The 20,317-nt window shown below is 41.9% G+C and overlaps 1 protein-coding gene across 3 annotated transcripts in view; it reads left to right on the top strand.

The window, feature by feature from the left end:
* Positions 1-3,057: 3,057 nt before the first annotated feature.
* Positions 3,058-20,317, top strand: part of LOC106596271 (C-C motif chemokine 20) — a 31,215-nt gene continuing 13,955 nt past the window's right edge. Inside the window, exons 1-4 of one of the 3 annotated variants that reach the window (XM_045710923.1) lie at positions 3,783-4,078; positions 4,311-4,410; positions 4,917-4,994; positions 5,114-5,653. In XM_045710923.1, the coding sequence (XP_045566879.1) occupies positions 4,006-4,078; positions 4,311-4,410; positions 4,917-4,994; positions 5,114-5,156 (294 nt within the window). In that variant the 5' untranslated portion in view covers positions 3,783-4,005 and the 3' untranslated portion in view covers positions 5,157-5,653. Of the gene's footprint in view, positions 3,115-3,782; positions 4,079-4,310; positions 4,411-4,916; positions 4,995-5,113; positions 5,654-20,317 lie in introns of those variants that run through there. The other 2 variants (XM_045710922.1, XM_045710921.1) reach the window with 2 other exon arrangements.

A 20,317-nucleotide genomic window follows, 5' to 3' on the forward strand; every position in this document is an offset into this window, starting at 1 on the left:
TTCCAGAACAACAGCAAAGGACATTGACAAGATGCGGGAGGAAACAGGTACAAAAGGATCTATATCCACAGTAAAACGAGTTCTATATCGACATAACCTGAAAGGTCTCTCAGCAAGGAAGAAGCCACTGCTCCAAAACCGCCATAAATAAGCCAGACTTCGGTTTGCAACTGCACATGGGGACGAAGATCATACTTTTTGGATAAATGTCTTCTGGTCTGATGAAACAAAAATAGAACTGTTTGGCCATAATGACCATCGTTATGTTGGGAGGAAAAAGGGGGAGGCTTGCAAGCCGAAGAACACCATCCCAACCGTGAAGCACGGAGGTGGCAGCATCATGTTGTGGGGGTGCTTTGCTGCGGGAGGGACTGGTGCACTTCACAAAATAGATGGCATCATGAAGCAGGAAAATGATGTGGATATATTGAAGCAACATCTCAATACATCAGTCAGGAAGTTAAAGCTTGGTCGCAAATGGGTCTTCCAAATGGACAATGACCCCAAGCATACTTCCAAAGTTGTGGCAAAATGGCTTAAGGACAACAAAGTCAAGGTATTGGAGTGGCCATCACAAAGCCCTGACCTCAATCCTATAGAACATTTGTGGGCAGAACTGAAAAAGCGTGTGCGAGCAAGGAGGCCTACAAACCTGACTCAGTTACACCAGCTGTCAGGAAGAATGGGCCAAAATTCACCCAACTTATTGTGGGGAGCTTGTGGAAGGCTACCCGAAACATTTGACCCAAGTTAAACAATTTAAAGGCAATGCTACCAAATACTAATTGAGTGTATGTAAACTTCTGACCCACTGGGAATGTGATGAAAGAATTAAAAGCTGATATAAATCATTCTCTCTACTATTATTCTGACATTTCACATTCTTAAAATAAAGTGGTGATCCTAACTGACCTAAAACAGGGAATTTTTACTGGGATTAAATGTCAGGAATTGTTAAAAACTGAGTTTAAATGTATTTGGCTAAGGTGTATGTAAACTTCCGACTTCAACTGTTTATATACACACACATTAAAATACGAAAACACAATCATGGTAAGTGCAAATAAATCATCACAATTCACCCACAAAAACAGTTACATTTCTCCACAAATAAGTCCCCAATCAATACTTTAAATTGCCCGATTGGCTCCAGAATATCAAGATGAAATGTATACTGAACAAAAATATAAATGCAACATGCAACAATTTCATTGATTTTACAGTTCATATGAGGAAATCAGTCAATTGAAATAAAGTCATTAGGCCCTAATCTATAGATTTCATGAATGGAATAAAGGTATGCATCTGCTGGTCACAGATAACTTGAAAAAATGGTCCTCACACTGGGTCTCAGGATCTCGTCACTGTATTTTTGTGCATTCAAATTGCCATCAGTAAAATGCAATTGTGTTCGTTGTCGGTAGCTTATACCTGCTCATACCATAAATCCCACCACCACCATGGGGCACTCTGTCCACAACGTTGACATCAGCAAACCGCTCGCCCACAAAACGCCATACACGTGGTCTGTGGTTGTGAGGCCGGTTGGACGTACTTCCAAATTCTCTAAAACAACGTTGGAGCCAGTTCATGGTAGAGAAATGAACATTCAATTCTCTGGCAACAGCTCTGGTAGACATTCTTACAATCAGCATGGCAATTGCATGCTCCCTCAAAACTTAAGACATCTTTGGCACATTTTAGAGTGGCCTTTTATTGTCCCCAACACAAGGTGCACCTGTGTAATGATCATGCTGTTTAATCAGCTTTTTGATATGCCACACTTGTCATTATCTTGGCAAAGAAGAAATGCTCACTGTATGTTATGTATTTTTTGTATTTTGTTCCAGCAATACGGTGCAATAAAACTAAACAGATTTACCTAGCTCGGTGGAGACCCTAGGAACCTCAAGAGTTAACCAATCCTGTGAATGGGTTAGGCAACACAGGTGACTATATTTCAACAGCAAAGTTAGATAAGATGGATGTTTCTGAAGAAGGGCCTTGTAAACACAAAGGGAGTAATGTAGAGTTCTACTGGTCTTTAGTGAAGTCCAGCCAACCTTTTGATACAGGATTTAGTGGTTAGTATCAAAACTGTGACCTGTAACAAAATGAAGGGCACTATGGTAGATGGCATCCAAAGGTTTAACAGTAGTAGCAGCTGCACTTTGATAAATAATATCACCATAATCAAGAACACATTAAAAGATTGACTGAATAATCTGCTTCCTACTTCTTCGAGAAAAGCACAATCTGTTTCTGTAGAAAAATACAACTTTAAATCTTAGCTTCTTCACCAGCTCATCTATATGTTTTTTAAATGTCAAATCCATATAAATCCAAATGCAAATGTATTTATATGCGGGAATTCAATAAAATAGCATGATCAACAGTATCAAAAGCTTTTGACAGGTCCACAAAAAAAGCAACACGTTTCATTTTCCTGTATAATGGAGTGACAAGATCATTAACAACTAAAGTGGTTGCTGTAATAGTGCTCTGCCCAGGCCTGAACCCTGATTGGTTTACATTCAAAATACATTTCTCAGATAAAGAGGAAGTTGTACATTTACCAAGGATTCAAGAATCTTAGCCAGAGGAGGAAGCCTTGAAATGGAGAGATAATGTTTAAGATCACTACTATCCCCGTCCTTATGTATAGGCAGCAGATGATTTCCATACTTTTGGAATATTTCCTGATAACAATGATTGGCGCTGCACACTTAAGCAGACCGGGATCCAATTGGTTGGCCCCTGTGAATTTCTTGTTGTATATTGCTAGCAAAGCATCCAGGACTTCTTTTTCTGTAAATAGCCTGAAAAAGAACTTTGACTAACCTCTCTGATCATTCAGAAAGTTTCTCCTATCAGTATCCAGCTCAATATCATTGTCAATAGGCTTAGAAGTTATTTCAAAGATAGGTAAGAATTCAGGTGAATCCCCCTACACAGGTAAGACTTAATCAAGTTTCATAAACCAGTGTTCTAACTGCTAGTTCACACACACACACACACACACACACACACACACACACACACACACACACACACACACACACACACACACACACACACACACACACACACACACACACACACACACACACACACATTCTCCCTGTGTGGAGGAGGAATGATACAAGGGGGCACTGCACTGTGACTAAACCTGTCCTCTAACCTGGGTTTATGTATGTGTGTGTAAAGGAAAAATGCACATTTCCGTGTCTCCGTAACAATTAACAATGAAGCAAATCTTATATCTATTGGTGTCAATGATAGTTTGGATCCACAATAAGTACTCCATCACAGCTGTGACGTCAAACTGAAGACTTTGACACAATGGCTGGGATTATATTACCTGAGCAGTTTGTGAAGGTCATATCCTATTTTAGTCTATGGTCATTATATCAACTCCCATTCATTCAGCTGTTTACACACTCCTCAGGTAAGATTGTTCCACTCCACTCCTACGCACTGCTTACATTCCAGCATTATCTTTCAGTGGAGGAAAACAAGATCATTCATCTGTAGCAAAGGAGGACATGGAGAAGACATTTTATCTCACTGGCAGAGCATGCACACACGAAACACCTGAGCATACCAACAGTCGCACCAGAGCCTAACAACGCCCCCTCACCCCACATCAACACCCCCTGCCATTACATTCCATGACACTGCTATCTGGGGGAAATCCAGCCCGAGCCCTACTTAAAGAACACAAACTCCCAGTCAGAAACACACTCGATCTTTCTCTCACACACTACAGATAACACATCTACTGAAACACTCTCTCTCTCTCTCTCTCTCTCTCTCTCTCACACACACACACACACACACACACACACACACACACACACACACACACACACACACACACACACACACACACACACACACACACACACACACACACACACACACACACACACACACACATCTACTGAAACACTCTATCTCACTCTCCCTACTTTCTGTCTCTGTGGAACCCATCTGAAGATCAGGATGCTACGCTGTAGAGTGTGTGTCCTGGCTGTGTTGTTATCTCTCCTCACCCTCATCCCCTCCACACAATCAGGTGAGTGCTAATACAAACACACACACCATACACACACACCATAGTACAAATACATACACATGATAAACAAGCACACACATGCACACACACATGCTCTCCCTATCTTACTGTGTGTGTGTGTGTGTGTGTGTGTGTGTGTGTGTGTGTGTGTGTGTGTGTGTGTGTGTGTGTGTGTGTGTGTGTGTGTGTGTGTGTGTGTGTGTGTGTGTGTGTGTGTGTGTGTGTGTGATAGATTGCTGTCTGAAGTACACTCGGCGTCCAGTGCCATGCCGACGGCTGAAAGACTACACTTACCAGACCATTACCTCTTTCTGTGACATCCATGCTGTCGTGTGAGTTATCCTCCAATCACAGCCCAAAACACACTGTGTGCATTTTGACGAGGTGAGGTTAGAGGAAAAACCATTGAGATTCACTCACTATCTGTGAGTGTGTGTAATGTGTGTTGTGTGTGTGTTTGTGTGCACGTGGGTGTGTGTGTGTGTGCATGTCTGTGTCAGAGGAGGCTGGTGGGAGCAGCTTTAGGAGGATGGCTCATTATAATGGCTGGAATGGAATGAAAGGAACATAGTCAAACATTTAGTTTCTATGTGTTTGATGTGTTTGATACCATTCCATGTATTCCTTTCCAGCTTTACAATGAGCCCGTCCTCCTATAGCTGCTCCCACCAGCCTCCTCTGGTGTGTGTGTGTGTGTGTGTGTGTGTGTGTGTGTGTGTGTGTGTGTGTGTGTGTGTGTGTGTGTGTGTGTGTGTGTGTGTGTGTGTGTGTAGGTGTGTGTGTGTGTGTGTATGTGTGTGTGTGTGATATGTGTTGACATTGTGATGTGTTGTTGCAGCTTCCACACTCGGAGGGACAAGTTTGTGTGTGCCGATCCCTCTCAAGACTGGACCCAGAGGGTACAACGCTGTCTGCTGTGAGTACACGTGTGTGTATGTCTGTGTATGTGTGTGTTTTGCGTGTGCATGTGTGTAGGTGTTGTAAAAGTTGTGTGTATGTTTGTCTAACATTGTGTGTCTATGTGTGTGTTCATAGCAAGCGTCAGAAGAGGAAATCTAAACTGAAGAAAAGTCTCTGATCTCATGACCTGGAGATGATTTATATGTGTGTGTGTGTTTGTGTTATTTACCCTATTTATGCTTTACAAACAGCTAAATATCTCAATATGCATAGAGACGCTGTTTCAGGATGGTTCGTTTTTTAACCTGAGATTTCCGTATTCATACAAATCATTTAATAAATGTGGTTATTATTGTTCATCATATCTGTATTGATTCTGAAGGTGTTTTTGAGTTTCATATCAGTTTGTGTGTAACTCTATGTATCAATGTTGTTGGTCTGTTTCATAAACAGCAAGTGTAGTATTCCTGATAAACATGAAAACATCTGTTTTCACAGAGTACCACAAAATATTTTTGTGTTGTTTAATATCCTCTGTCCAATTGGAGCCAGAGAAAACCTTTTTAATTTTGCCATTTCAAAGTGTCCAAATGTATGTATGCATTTTCCTGAGGTGTACTGGGTTTCTGTAAGCTAAGAGCTATGAAATGGATAATAAAATATGTATTTGGAAAATCTGCTTTCTACTTTTACTGTATGTGACAACATCTAAAACTGGAAATGGCATCATCATCCACACAATAAATTACAGACTGTAGGAAGGGATACCAAACATAGACACAATGACTGGGATTATATTAGTCTATGGTCATTACATCAAATCATTTTCATTCAACTGTTTAAACACTGTCGGGTAAGATTGCTCCACTCTACTTCCACACACTGCTTACAATCCAGCATTATCTTTCAGTGAAACACAGGTGGCTGGTGGCACTTTAATTGGGGAGGGCGGGCTCATAGTAATGGCTGGAATGGAATTATTGGAATCGAACACATCAAACACAGGGTTTCCATCTGTTTGATATCAATCCATTCACTCCATTCCAGCCATTATTATGAGCCATTCTCCCCTCAGCAGACTTCACTGCAGTGGAAGGTAACAAGATCCTTAGCATGCAGCCACATCCTCTGATCTGTGGAATCCATGAAAGACAATTGAGATTCATTCACTATCTATGTGTGTGTGTGTGTGTGTGTGTACACCTTTGTGTTAACACGTATTAGGACCTGGGACAACAACAACTCATTAATACTATATTTTTGTATCTCTTTGTTTGTGTGTGTGCCTTAAATCTTAATGTACTTCTTTAGAACTCTTTTAATAATACATTTGTCACTGAGTGCTTGACAGTAACCTAACAAAGCATGATCCTGCCCTGAGCAAGCAGTCTGTATTTGTACAGGGTCACTTTTACAGTTCCTTTTGACCAGAACAAAGCGCTTTAGTGCAGGCACTGTGTGTTTGTGTGTGTGTGTGTGTGTGTGTGTGTGTGTGTGTGGGTGTGGGTGTGGGTGGGGGTGGGTGGGGTGGGGGGGTATTGTACATCACACACACCTCTTAGGTTTCTCCCTACTGTAAGTAATCTGGTGCCCTGGAATAACTCACCACTCCACTCTCCAGAAAGAAGTCTTTTTAGAGACCACAAAAATGTGGTCAACAAAATTCTGCAAAATGGACTTAACCATGCATGGGTATCTGATGACTTCAAAAAGAAAACCGAATTTCAACCAGAATATACATTTCAAACATCCCATGACAAATTCTGCTTGTTGATTTGCCCTGTATTGTACCAGGTGTGGCATTAGCCAAGAGGCAGCAGGCATTTAGTTCCACAGACAACCAGTCTGTGTATTCTCTTGGTCTCTCTAATTCAGTACAGTGAGGTATTCTATAGTGTAGAAGTGTGTTTGTAGTCAACACAGGTGTGTGGCTATGATGTTTTATTACAGGTGTGTGGCTATGATGTTTTATTACAGGTGTGTGGCTATGATGTTTTATTACAGGTGTGTGGCTATGATGTTTTATTACAGGTGTGGCTATGATGTTTTATTACAGGTGTGTGGCTATGATGTTTTATTACAGGTGTGTGGCTATGATGTTTTATTACAGGTGTGTGGCTATGATGTTTTATTACAGGTGTGTGGCTATGATGTTTTATTACAGGTGTGTGGCTATGATGTTTTATTACAGGTGTGGCTATGATGTTTTATTACAGGTGTGGCTATGATGTTTTATTACAGGTGTGTGGCTATGATGTTTTATTACAGGTGTGTGGCTATGATGTTTTATTACAGGTGTGTGGCTATGATGTTTTATTACAGGTGTGTTCATGTTTCAGATATGTTCAATATGATTTCATTGTGTTGCTTCAAAGGTGCAATATCTACGGCTGTTCCATGGTCATTTCAATAAATTATATACAGTATACCCATTGACTGTTGATGATTATAAACTGGGCGGTTTGAGCCCTGAATGCTGATTGGCTGACACCTGTGGTATATCAGACTGTATATCACAGATATGACAAACTAAAAAAATGTTCTGCTCTAATTACATTGTTAACCAGTTTATAATAGCAATAAGGCACCTCAGGGGTTTGTGGTTTAAATGACCAATATATCACAGCTAAGGGCTGTATCCAGGCAGCCCTTAGCCATGGTATATTGGCCATGTACCACAACCCCTCGTGCCCTATTGCTTAAATATAGCATAAATGCCTGATGAGCTGCCTTACCCCATAATAACCCAAAATAAACTGGTACATACATGATATAAACCAACTATAGTATGTAATAACCATGAATACTTTCTGGTACGTTTTTTGTCTCAGGGTGAACTAGAGTTCTGAAGTGCACACACATGACACAGTCTCCATTGCACTCCACACTGCCCTCACCACCCTGGACAAAATTAATACCTATGTAAGAATGCTGTTGATTTGTCATATGTCACACCCTGACCATAGAGAGCCCTTGGTTCTCTATGGTATAGTCGGTCAGGGCGTTACTGGGGGTGTTCTGTGTTGTTTATTTCTATGTTGGTGTGCTTGGTATGGTTCCCAATCAGAGGCAGCTGTTTAGCGTTGTCTCTGATTGGGGATCATATTTAGGCAGCCATTTCCCTATTGTGTTTTGTGGGATCTTGTTTTTGCGTAGGTGCCTATTTGCACTTCACTGTCTTCACATTCGTTTGATCATTTATTTTTTTGGTATTTTGCTGAAGTTTCACGTTATAATAAAGATGTGGAACGCTACTCACGCTGCGCTTTGGTCCAATCATTACGACGATCGTGACATCATAAAAACAGACTACACCACCTGTTGGAAGTTTGGAGCACCAGGACTCTTAACTGTAAAACTTTCAAGTTCCAGTGACCAGTTGGGAACCACGGTAACCATGAAACACAAGTTGGCAAGATTTCATCAAAAAGTGTGAACACAAAAAAATTATAATAATGTATGGGTAGACTCGAAATGTATCAAACACAAATGTAGGCCACTAAAGGGATTATGGTGGAATAAATCCCACTAAAAGAGTTAGGGTGGAATAGATCCCACTAAAAGAGTTAGGGTGGAATAGATCCCACTAAAGGGGTATGGATGGAATAGATCCCACTAAAAGTGTTAGGGTGGAAAATATCCCACTAAAAGAGTTAGGGTGGAATAGATCCCACTAAAGGGGTATGGATGGAATAGATCCCACTAAAGGGGTTAGGATGGAATAGATCCCACTAAAGGGGTTCGGATGGAATAGATCCCACTAAAGGGCTTAGGATGGAATAGATCCTACTAAATAAAACATTTCACATTCATTTTTACATTGTGATCCAGTCCGGATTTTGCGCCTTCGAAAGTCTGTTGTAGCTCTGCCCCGTTTTTCCAGTTCCAAAGTTTCGCAAGAGGTCCTTCCATGTCTTTGTCCATAACCATTCTGGCACACGTTGCTTCCATGGCCATTAAATACACCAATAGGATGTACATTGAATTATTGATACTTCTCAGGAGGGGTTGAGAATTCCAGAAAGTTGTGTGTTCCCGTATTCCACCCATAGAAGCACTCCTTGGTTGACAGCGGCGCTCCTTTGAGTAAACAGTGAAATTCAAAACAAGGGAAGAGAAACATGCTTAAAAACACACAAAAATACATCAGTTTAAAAAAGGTGTGAGAAAGCCATCTTATGTTAGAATGTACAACAATAAGACCTCATTATCACTTCGTCTTCTTCATTTCGTGACACATCGACTACAGCTCTGCATTCAACACCGTTGTCCCCTCCAAGCTCAGGACCCTGGGACTGAACACCGCTCTCTGCAACTGGATCCTGGACTTCTTGATGGGCCGCCCCCAGGCAGTGATAGAAGGCAACAACACATCATCCACGCTGACCATCAACACAGAGGCCCCTCAAGGGTGTGTGCTTAGTCCCCTCCTGTATTCACCCACAACTGCGTGGACGCGCACGACTCCAACATCATCATCAAGATTGCTGACAACTTTATGGTGGTAGGACTGGTCACCGACGATGATGAGGCAGCCTATAGGGGGGAAGTCAGAGACCTAGCAGGGTGGTACTAGGACAACAGCGCCCCCTTCCACATCAATGTGGCTGTATTGGAGCGGGTCGAGAGCTACAAGTTCCTTGGTGTCCACATCACTAAGGAATTAACATGGTCCACACACCCACACAAATGTGAAGAGGGCACGACAGGAGGCTGAAAATATTTGCCATGGGCCCTCGGATCCTCAAAAAGTTATTCAACTGCACCATTGAAAGCATCTTGACTGGCTGCATCACCAGTTGGTGAGGCAACTGCAAGGCACCCAACTGTAAGGCGCTACAGAAGGTGGAGAGTATGACCCAGTACATCACTGGGGCAGAGCTCCTTGCCATCCAGGACCTCTATACCAGGCAGTGTCAGAGGAAGGCCCAAAAAATTGTCAAAGACTCCATCCACCCAAGACATAGACTGTTCCCTGAACAGCGTCTACCCCCTGGCCATAAGACTGCTAAACAAGATTGCTAAATATCTAATCAAATGGCTACCCGCTGCTGCTACTGTCTATTGTCTATCCTGTTGCCTAATCACTTTAACCTTACCTATATGTACATAGCTACCTTAATCACCTTGTACCCCTGCACATCGAAACGGTACTGATACTCCCTGTATATAGCCATGTTATTACCTGGTACCCCTGCACATCGAAACGGTACTGATACTCCCGGTATATAGCCATGTTATTACCTGGTACCCCTGCACATGGAAACGGTACTGATACTCCCTGTATATAGCCATGTTATTACCTGGTACCTCTGCACATTGACTCGGTACTGGTACTCCCTGTATATAACCATGTTATTACCTGGCACTCCCTGTATATAACCATGTTATTACCTGGCACTCCCTGTATATAGCCATGTTATTACCTGGTACCCCTGTATATAGCCATGGTAGTACCTGGTACCCCTGTATATAGCCATGTTATTACCTGGTACTCCCTGTATATATCCATGTTATTACCTGGTACTCCCTGTATATAACCATGTTATTACCTGGTACTCCCTGTATATAACCATGTTATTACCTGGCACTCCCTGTATATAGCCATGTTATTACCTGGTACCCCTGTATATAGCCATGGTATTACCTGGTACCCCTGTATATAGCCATGTTATTACCTGATACCCCTGTATATAGCCATGTTATTACCTGGTACCCCTGTATATAGCCATGTTATTACCTGGTACTTCCTGTATATAGCCATGTTATTACCTGGTACCCCTGTATATAGCCATGTTATTACCTGGTACTTCCTGTATATAACCATGTTATTACCTGGTACTCCCTGTATATAACCATGTTATTACCTGGTACTCCCTGTATATAACCATGTTATTACCTGGTACTCCCTGTATATAGCCATGTTATTACCTGGTACTCCCTGTATAAAGCCATGTTATTACCTGGTACTCCCTGTATATAACCATGTTATTACCTGGTACTCCCTGTATATAGCCATGTTATTACCTGGTACTCCCTGTATAAAGCCATGTTATTACCTGGTACTCCCTGTATATAGCCATGTTATTACCTGTACTCCCTGTATATAACCATGTTATTACCTGGTACTGCCTGTATATAACCACGTTATTACCTGGTACTCCCTGTATATAACCATGTTATTACCTGTACTCCCTGTATATAACCATGTTATTACCTGGTACTTCCTGTATATAACCATGTTATTACCTGTACTCCCTGTATATAGCCATGTTATTACCTGGTACTCCCTGTATATAGCCATGTTATTACCTGGTACTCCCTGTATATAACCATGTTATTACCTGGTACTCCCTGTATATAGCCATGTTATTACCTGGTACTCCCTGTATATAACCATGTTATTACCTGGTACTCCCTGTATATAACCATGTTATTACCTGGTACTCCCTGTATATAGCCATGTTATTACCTGGTACTCCCTGTATAAAGCCATGTTATTACCTGGTACTCCCTGTATATAACCATGTTATTACCTGGTACTCCCTGTATATAACCATGTTATTACCTGTACTCCCTGTATATAACCATGTTATTACCTGTACTCCCTGTATATAACCATGTTATTACCTGGTACTCCCTGTATATAACCATGTTATTACCTGGTACTCCCTGTATATAACCATGTTATTACCTGGTACTCCCTGTATATACCCATGTTATTACCTGGTACTCCCTGTATATAACCATGTTATTACCTGGTACTCACGGTATATAACCATGTTATTACCTGGTACTCCCTGTATATAACCATGTTATTACCTGGTACTCCCTGTATATAACCATGTTATTACCTGGTACTCCCTGTATATAACCATGTTATTACCTGGTACTCCCTGTATATAACCATGTTATTACCTGGTACTCCCTGTATATAGCCATGTTATTACCTGGTACTCCCTGTATATAGCCATGTTATTACCTGTACTCCCTGTATATAACCATGTTATTACCTGGTACTCCCTGTATATAACCATGTTATTACCTGGTACTCCCTGTATATATCCATGTTATTACCTGGTACTCCCTGTATATAGCCATGTTATTACCTGGTACTCCCTGTATATAACCATTTTATTACCTGGTACTCCCTGTATATAATCATGTTATTACCTGGTACTCCCTGTATATAACCATGTTATTACCTGGTACTCTCTGTATATAACCATGTTATTACCTGGTACTCCCTGTATATAGCCATGTTATTACCTGGTACTCCCTGTATATAACCATGTTATTACCTGGTACTCCCTGTATATAACCATGTTATTACCTGGTACTCCCTGTATATAACCATGTTATTACCTGTACTGCCTGTATATATCCATGTTATTACCTGGTACTCCCTGTATATAACCATGTTATTACCTGGTACTCCCTGTATATAACCATGTTATTACCTGGTACTCCCTGTATATATCCATGTTATTACCTGGTACTCCCTGTATATATCCATGTTATTACCTGGTACTCCCTGTATATAACCATGTTATTACCTGGTACTCCCTGTATATAACCATGTTATTACCTGGTACTCCCTGTATATAACCATGTTATTACCTGGTACTCCCTGTATATAGCCATGTTATTACCTTGTACCCCTGCACATCGAAACGGTACTGATACTCCCTGTATATAGCCATGTTATTACCTGGTACCCTTGCACATCGAAACGGTACTGATACTCCCGGTATATAGCCATGTTATTACCTGGTACCCCTGCACATCGAAACGGTACTGATACTCCCTGTATATAGCCATGTTATTACCTGGTACCTCTGCACATTGACTCGGTACTGGTACTCCCTGTATATAACCATGTTATTACCTGGCACTCCCTGTATATAACCATGTTATTACCTGGCACTCCCTGTATATAGCCATGTTATTACCTGGTACCCCTGTATATAGCCATGGTATTACCTGGTACCCCTGTATATAGCCATGTTATTACCTGATACCCCTGTATATAGCCATGTTATTACCTGGTACCCCTGTATATAGCCATGTTATTACCTGGTACTTCCTGTATATAGCCATGTTATTACCTGGTACCCCTGTATATAGCCATGTTATTACCTGGTACTTCCTGTATATAACCATGTTATTACCTGGTACTCCCTGTATATAACCATGTTATTACCTGGTACTCCCTGTATATAGCCATGTTATTACCTGGTACTCCCTGTATAAAGCCATGTTATTACCTGGTACTCCCTGTATATAACCATGTTATTACCTGGTACTCCCTGTATATAGCCATGTTATTACCTGGTACTCCCTGTATAAAGCCATGTTATTACCTGGTACTCCCTGTATATAGCCATGTTATTACCTGTACTCCCTGTATATAACCATGTTATTACCTGGTACTTCCTGTATATAACCATGTTATTACCTGTACTCCCTGTATATAGCCATGTTATTACCTGGTACTCCCTGTATATAGCCATGTTATTACCTGGTACTCCCTGTATATAACCATGTTATTACCTGGTACTCCCTGTATATAGCCATGTTATTACCTGGTACTCCCTGTATATAACCATGTTATTACCTGGTACTCCCTGTATATAACCATGTTATTACCTGTACTCCCTGTATATATCCATGTTATTACCTGGTACTCCCTGTATATAACCATGTTATTACCTGGTACTCCCTGTATATAACCATGTTATTACCTGGTACTCCCTGTATATAACCATGTTATTACCTGGTACTCCCTGTATATATCCATGTTATTACCTGGTACTCCCTGTATATAACCATGTTATTACCTGGTACTCCCTGTATATATCCATGTTATTACCTGGTACCCCTGTATATAGCCATGGTATTACCTGGTACCCCTGTATATAGCCATGTTATTACCTGATACCCCTGTATATAGCCATGTTATTACCTGGTACCCCTGTATATAGCCATGTTATTACCTGGTACTTCCTGTATATAGCCATGTTATTACCTGGTACCCCTGTATATAGCCATGTTATTACCTGGTACTTCCTGTATATAACCATGTTATTACCTGGTACTCCCTGTATATAACCATGTTATTACCTGGTACTCCCTGTATATAACCATGTTATTACCTGTACTCCCTGTATATAACCATGTTATTACCTGGTACTTCCTGTATATAACCATGTTATTACCTGTACTCCCTGTATATAGCCATGTTATTACCTGGTACTCCCTGTATATAGCCATGTTATTACCTGGTACTCCCTGTATATAACCATGTTATTACCTGGTACTCCCTGTATATAGCCATGTTATTACCTGGTACTCCCTGTATATAACCATGTTATTACCTGGTACTCCCTGTATATAACCATGTTATTACCTGGTACTCCCTGTATATAACCATGTTATTACCTGGTACTCCCTGTATATAGCCATGTTATTACCTGGTACTCCCTGTATAAAGCCATGTTATTACCTGGTACTCCCTGTATATAACCATGTTATTACCTGGTACTCCCTGTATATAACCATGTTATTACCTGTACTCCCTGTATATAACCATGTTATTACCTGTACTCCCTGTATATATCCATGTTATTACCTGGTACTCCCTGTATATAACCATGTTATTACCTGGTACTCCCTGTATATAACCATGTTATTACCTGGTACTCCCTGTATATACCCATGTTATTACCTGGTACTCCCTGTATATAACCATGTTATTACCTGGTACTCACGGTATATAACCATGTTATTACCTGGTACTCCCTGTATATAACCATGTTATTACCTGGTACTCCCTGTATATAACCATGTTATTACCTGGTACTCCCTGTATATAACCATGTTATTACCTGGTACTCCCTGTATATAACCATGTTATTACCTGGTACTCCCTGTATATAGCCATGTTATTACCTGGTACTCCCTGTATATAGCCATGTTATTACCTGTACTCCCTGTATATAACCATGTTATTACCTGGTACTCCCTGTATATAACCATGTTATTACCTGGTACTCCCTGTATATATCCATGTTATTACCTGGTACTCCCTGTATATAGCCATGTTATTACCTGGTACTCCCTGTATATAACCATTTTATTACCTGGTACTCCCTGTATATAATCATGTTATTACCTGGTACTCCCTGTATATAACCATGTTATTACCTGGTACTCCCTGTATATAACCATGTTATTACCTGGTACTCCCTGTATATAACCATGTTATTACCTGGTACTCCCTGTATATAGCCATGTTATTACCTGGTACTCCCTGTATATAACCATGTTATTACCTGGTACTCCCTGTATATAACCATGTTATTACCTGGTACTCCCTGTATATAACCATGTTATTACCTGGTACTCCCTGTATATAACCATGTTATTACCTGTACTGCCTGTATATATCCATGTTATTACCTGGTACTCCCTGTATATAACCATGTTATTACCTGGTACTCCCTGTATATAACCATGTTATTACCTGGTACTCCCTGTATATATCCATGTTATTACCTGGTACTCCCTGTATATATCCATGTTATTACCTGGTACTCCCTGTATATAACCATGTTATTACCTGGTACTCCCTGTATATAACCATGTTATTACCTGGTACTCCCTGTATATAACCATGTTATTACCTGGTACTCCCTGTATATAGCCATGTTATTACCTTGTACCCCTGCACATCGAAACGGTACTGATACTCCCTGTATATAGCCATGTTATTACCTGGTACCCCTGCACATCGAAACGGTACTGATACTCCCGGTATATAGCCATGTTATTACCTGGTACCCCTGCACATCGAAACGGTACTGATACTCCCTGTATATAGCCATGTTATTACCTGGTACCTCTGCACATTGACTCGGTACTGGTACTCCCTGTATATAACCATGTTATTACCTGGCACTCCCTGTATATAACCATGTTATTACCTGGCACTCCCTGTATATAGCCATGTTATTACCTGGTACCCCTGTATATAGCCATGGTTTTACCTGGTACCCCTGTATATAGCCATGTTATTACCTGATACCCCTGTATATAGCCATGTTATTACCTGGTACCCCTGTATATAGCCATGTTATTACCTGGTACTTCCTGTATATAGCCATGTTATTACCTGGTACCCCTGTATATAGCCATGTTATTACCTGGTACTTCCTGTATATAACCATGTTATTACCTGGTACTCCCTTGTTACGTGTTACGTTTTTCTTGTTCCCCATTTTTCCCCTGCTAGTGTGTTTGTCTTGGGCATTACAGGTGTACCGAGTTGCGGCTAACGATGGTGGGCGTGGCTGTAGCTGATTACAGAGAGGATATCTGTTTGCCGTGTGAGAAGAGAAGAGAGGAGGGGGAGAGAGAGAGGACACTTGTTTTTTTGTTTGATTATTTGTGTTAATTTCCTTGTGTTTCAGCCTGTCCTCCTGAGGCGCTCCACCCTACCTAGGTCCTGGAGAAGGGAAAAGGTAGATCTGCCCATGGGTGTACATTCTCACGTAGATAACCCATTGTTTTATACACTAGGTTAGCCGGGCGGGTGTCACCCTTGTATTTTTCTTGGAACCAGGTAGGACAGTGGGTTAGGGCTTAGAGTGTGTTAGGAAGGATTAGGTGTGTAGAAGAGGAGGGACCTTTTGTTTATTTTCATTACTTGGACCCCGATCCCAAACATTTCCCTTCTCTTACCTTCCCTTGTTGTGGTTGTTTTGTTTCTTATTAATTATTTATGGGTGTGTTATATTGTTTATTTAACTAATTCACTAAACATCCCCTGAGGGTTAAAATTGAGTTCTGGTTGTGGTCTGATTTATTTATCGCTCATTGCACCCCACATTTCTTCCCTTTTCATCTGTATTACCTGGTGTGTTTAGGCCCAGGCATTTACGTCTCCTCCTCAGACGAGCTACACCCGAGGGGAGAACGTAAGATGGGGGCTCATCCGGGATATTTTTGATCCAGCTTGTGCCTGCACACTAGGGTAGTAAAGGTGGATTGGGTGGTTGTTGTGTTTGGTGTAGTGTTTAGTGCTGTGTAGTAGTTAGGTGGTGGATTTAGAATATGGCCAACTTTAACCTGAAGTTTTTTCTGGATAACCCAACGTGGGAGGGTTTTGAGAATTGTAGGAGAGTGGATTTAGAGACTTTGGCAGACCATTTCGATATCTCCGTGCCTAGGGGTTTTGTTAAGGCGGAGGTAAAGGCATTGGTATTAGCGGCACTGATGGAAAAGCAGGTGTTGGTTTTGCCTCGGCCTACGGTTGGAGAGGTGGTGGATGCTCTGGGTACCCCGACTAGGCCCGACGATGAGGTCGAGTATAAATCCCCGGACACCTTGCCTCGATTTGACCCTCTTTCTCCTATGCCTACGGCTGTACATTTGCAGATGGAGGCAGAAGAGCGAGCACAAATCCGAAAGGATGAGCTACATCTCAAGTTGGAGATGCGCCGACTGGAGTTGGAAGCAGAAAAGGACCTTAAGATAAGGCAGATGGACTTCGAAATGCGCAAATTGGAATTAGAGGCGGAGATGGCGAGGCTGGCCGCTGTCCCTGCCATTTCCAATAGTGTGTTTTCCACCCCAGGATCTGCCTCTACCTTTGACATTAGCCGGCATATTGCTTTAGTTCCACAATTCCGTGAGTCTGAGGTTGACTCTTACTTTTGTGCATTCGAACGCATAGCAGTGGCTTTGAATTGGCCTAGGGACGTGTGGCCGCTTCTACTCCAATGTAAATTGTCCGGTAAAGCGCAGGAGGTATTGGGTACTCTTTCTCTCGCTGATAGTCTTAATTACGACATAGTTAAGGCTACTGTGCTCCGTGGGTATGAGCTTGTGCCAGAGGCTTATAGACAAAAGTTTAGAAAGCACTCCAAATCCTCTATAAAAACTTTTGTTGAATTCGCTAGAGAGAAGGAGTCTCTCTTTGACAAATGGTGCTCAGCGAGTAAAATCAATGACTTTGAAGGTCTTCGTGAATTAATGTTATTGGAAGAATTTAAAAACAGCCTCCCAGAGCGGTTGGTTGTATACATTAATGAACAGAAAGTGTTAAAGTTATCTGACGCCGCGGTGCTTGCAGATGAATTTGTGTTAACACATAAAACGGTGTTTCCCACACACCGTAGTGAGACTAGACCGGTTGTATCCTCTTCTGTCTACTATTCACCCCGTTACTCAGGAAGTACACGGCTGAATCAAAAGGAGGAACGCGCATGTTTTTACTGTCATAAAGTAGGACACGTAATTTCAGAATGTATGTCTCTAAAACACAAGTCACCAGCTTCAACCCCTAAACTCCATAAAAGTGTGGGTTTGATTAAAGTAACCAATAAGAGCTCTGTAAAGGAGAGTCCTGAAGTTGTACTAAGTCGTCCTGATCAATCATACGACCCGTTCATATTTAAAGGCTTTGTTTCCCTGACAGGTGATTCTGGAGACCAAAAGCCAGTTTTGATATTGAGAGATACTGGTGCGGCTCAGTCTGTAATTCTCTCGAGTGTTCTGCCTTGGTCAGAAGAGTCTTATTGTGGCTCTAGTGTATTATTGAGGGGGATCGAAATGGGTTGTGTGCCTGTTCCGTTACATACTGTCCATTTGACTTCTGATCTAGTGAGTGGATATTTCAGAATCGGTGTACAATCCGAGCTTCCCGTACATGGGGTTGACCTAATCATGGGTAACGATCTAGCAGGAGGCAAAGTTGTGCCTGTGTTAGAAGTACTAGACAAGCCTGATGCTCAGTTAAGTGCTGATGTTTTGGGAACTACGTTTCCCGACGCATTTCCAGCGTGTGCCATTACGCGGGCGCAGTCACGTCGCTTAGGTACCATGGTAGACTTAGCTGACTCTGTGCTTGCACCTATGTTGAATGGGGAAGATATTCAGTGTTCTACTCCTGTGTTCCCAGTGAGTTCTGATCATGATGGAAATAAAGACAAGACAATGGCTTCCTCGGTGGACTGTTTAAGGTTGCCAGTTACTCGGGAGGAGCTAATAGCTGCCCAGATAGAGGATGTGGGCTTGGCCAAATGTTTTTCCTCCATGTTACCTTTGAGTGACAAAAACAGGAAAGGTGTGACGTATTTCTTTGAAAAGGGGCTTCTGATGAGAAAATGGACTCCCCGTGCTGACCTAGAAAATGATTGGAGTTCCGTTAGCCAGATTGTAGTTCCTGCCCCGTTTCAGACAAAGGTGTTGTCCCTAGCTCATGATATTCCCTGGTCTGGTCATCTAGGGGTGACTAAAACCTACGACCGACTCCTCCGTCATTTCTTCTGGCCGGGAATGAAACGGGATGTGGCTCGCTATTGCCGTACATGTAGTACTTGCCAGGTGGTGGGGAAGCCTAACCAGGTAATTTCCCCGGCTCCTCTCTGCCCTATTCCGGTCATGGGAGAGCCGTTTGAGAAGGTAATCATTGATTGTGTTGGTCCCTTACCCAGGACTAAGTCGGGTAATCAATTCTTGTTAACAATAATGTGCACTGCTACAAGGTACCCAGAGGCGATTCCTATGCGTAAAATCACAAGTAAGGCAATTGTGAAGGCGCTGATTAAGTATTTCTCTACCTTTGGATTTCCAAAAATTGTACAGACAGATCAAGGCACAAATTTTACATCAAAATTGTTTGGAAGTGTGTTGAAGTCCTTGTCAGTGTCCCATCAGATGTCTAGCGCTTATCACCCGGAGAGTCAGGGCGCGCTGGAACGTTGGCATCAGACGCTAAAAGCTATGTTGCGTAAATACTGTATGGACACAGGAAAAGATTGGGATGAGGGGGTGCCCTACGTGCTGTTTGCTATTCGGGAGACCGTACAGGAGTCTCTTGGGTTTAGCCCAGCTGAGCTAATCTTTGGTCATACCGTGAGAGGGCCTCTCAAGGTACTGAAAGAACAACTTATGGCTGATGATTCAGTTGGGTCCTCTACTAATGTACTAGACTATGTTAGTCAAGTCCGGGAGCGGTTGCATGACGCCTGTGCTGTAGCCAGAGAAAATCTGTCTTCCACACAAAAGAAAATGAAACGTCATTTTGATGTTAAATCTGTGTTTCGTTCTTTTCAACCAGGTGACCAAGTCTTGGTGTTGTTGCCGGTACCCGGCTCGTGTCTCTCTTCCAGTTTCTCTGGCCCATATGTAGTGGACCGAAAACTCAGTGATACTGATTATGTTATCAAAACGCCAGACCGTAGACGACCATTTAGGGTATGTCACATTAACATGATTAAAGCCTATCTTGTTAGAGGTGGTACCGAGTCTCCCATTACCAGTGAAAAACCTGTT

This window comes from Salmo salar, chromosome ssa29, assembly GCF_905237065.1.
Source record: "Salmo salar chromosome ssa29, Ssal_v3.1, whole genome shotgun sequence".
In the NCBI taxonomy this organism is placed as follows: Eukaryota; Metazoa; Chordata; class Actinopteri; order Salmoniformes; family Salmonidae; genus Salmo; species Salmo salar.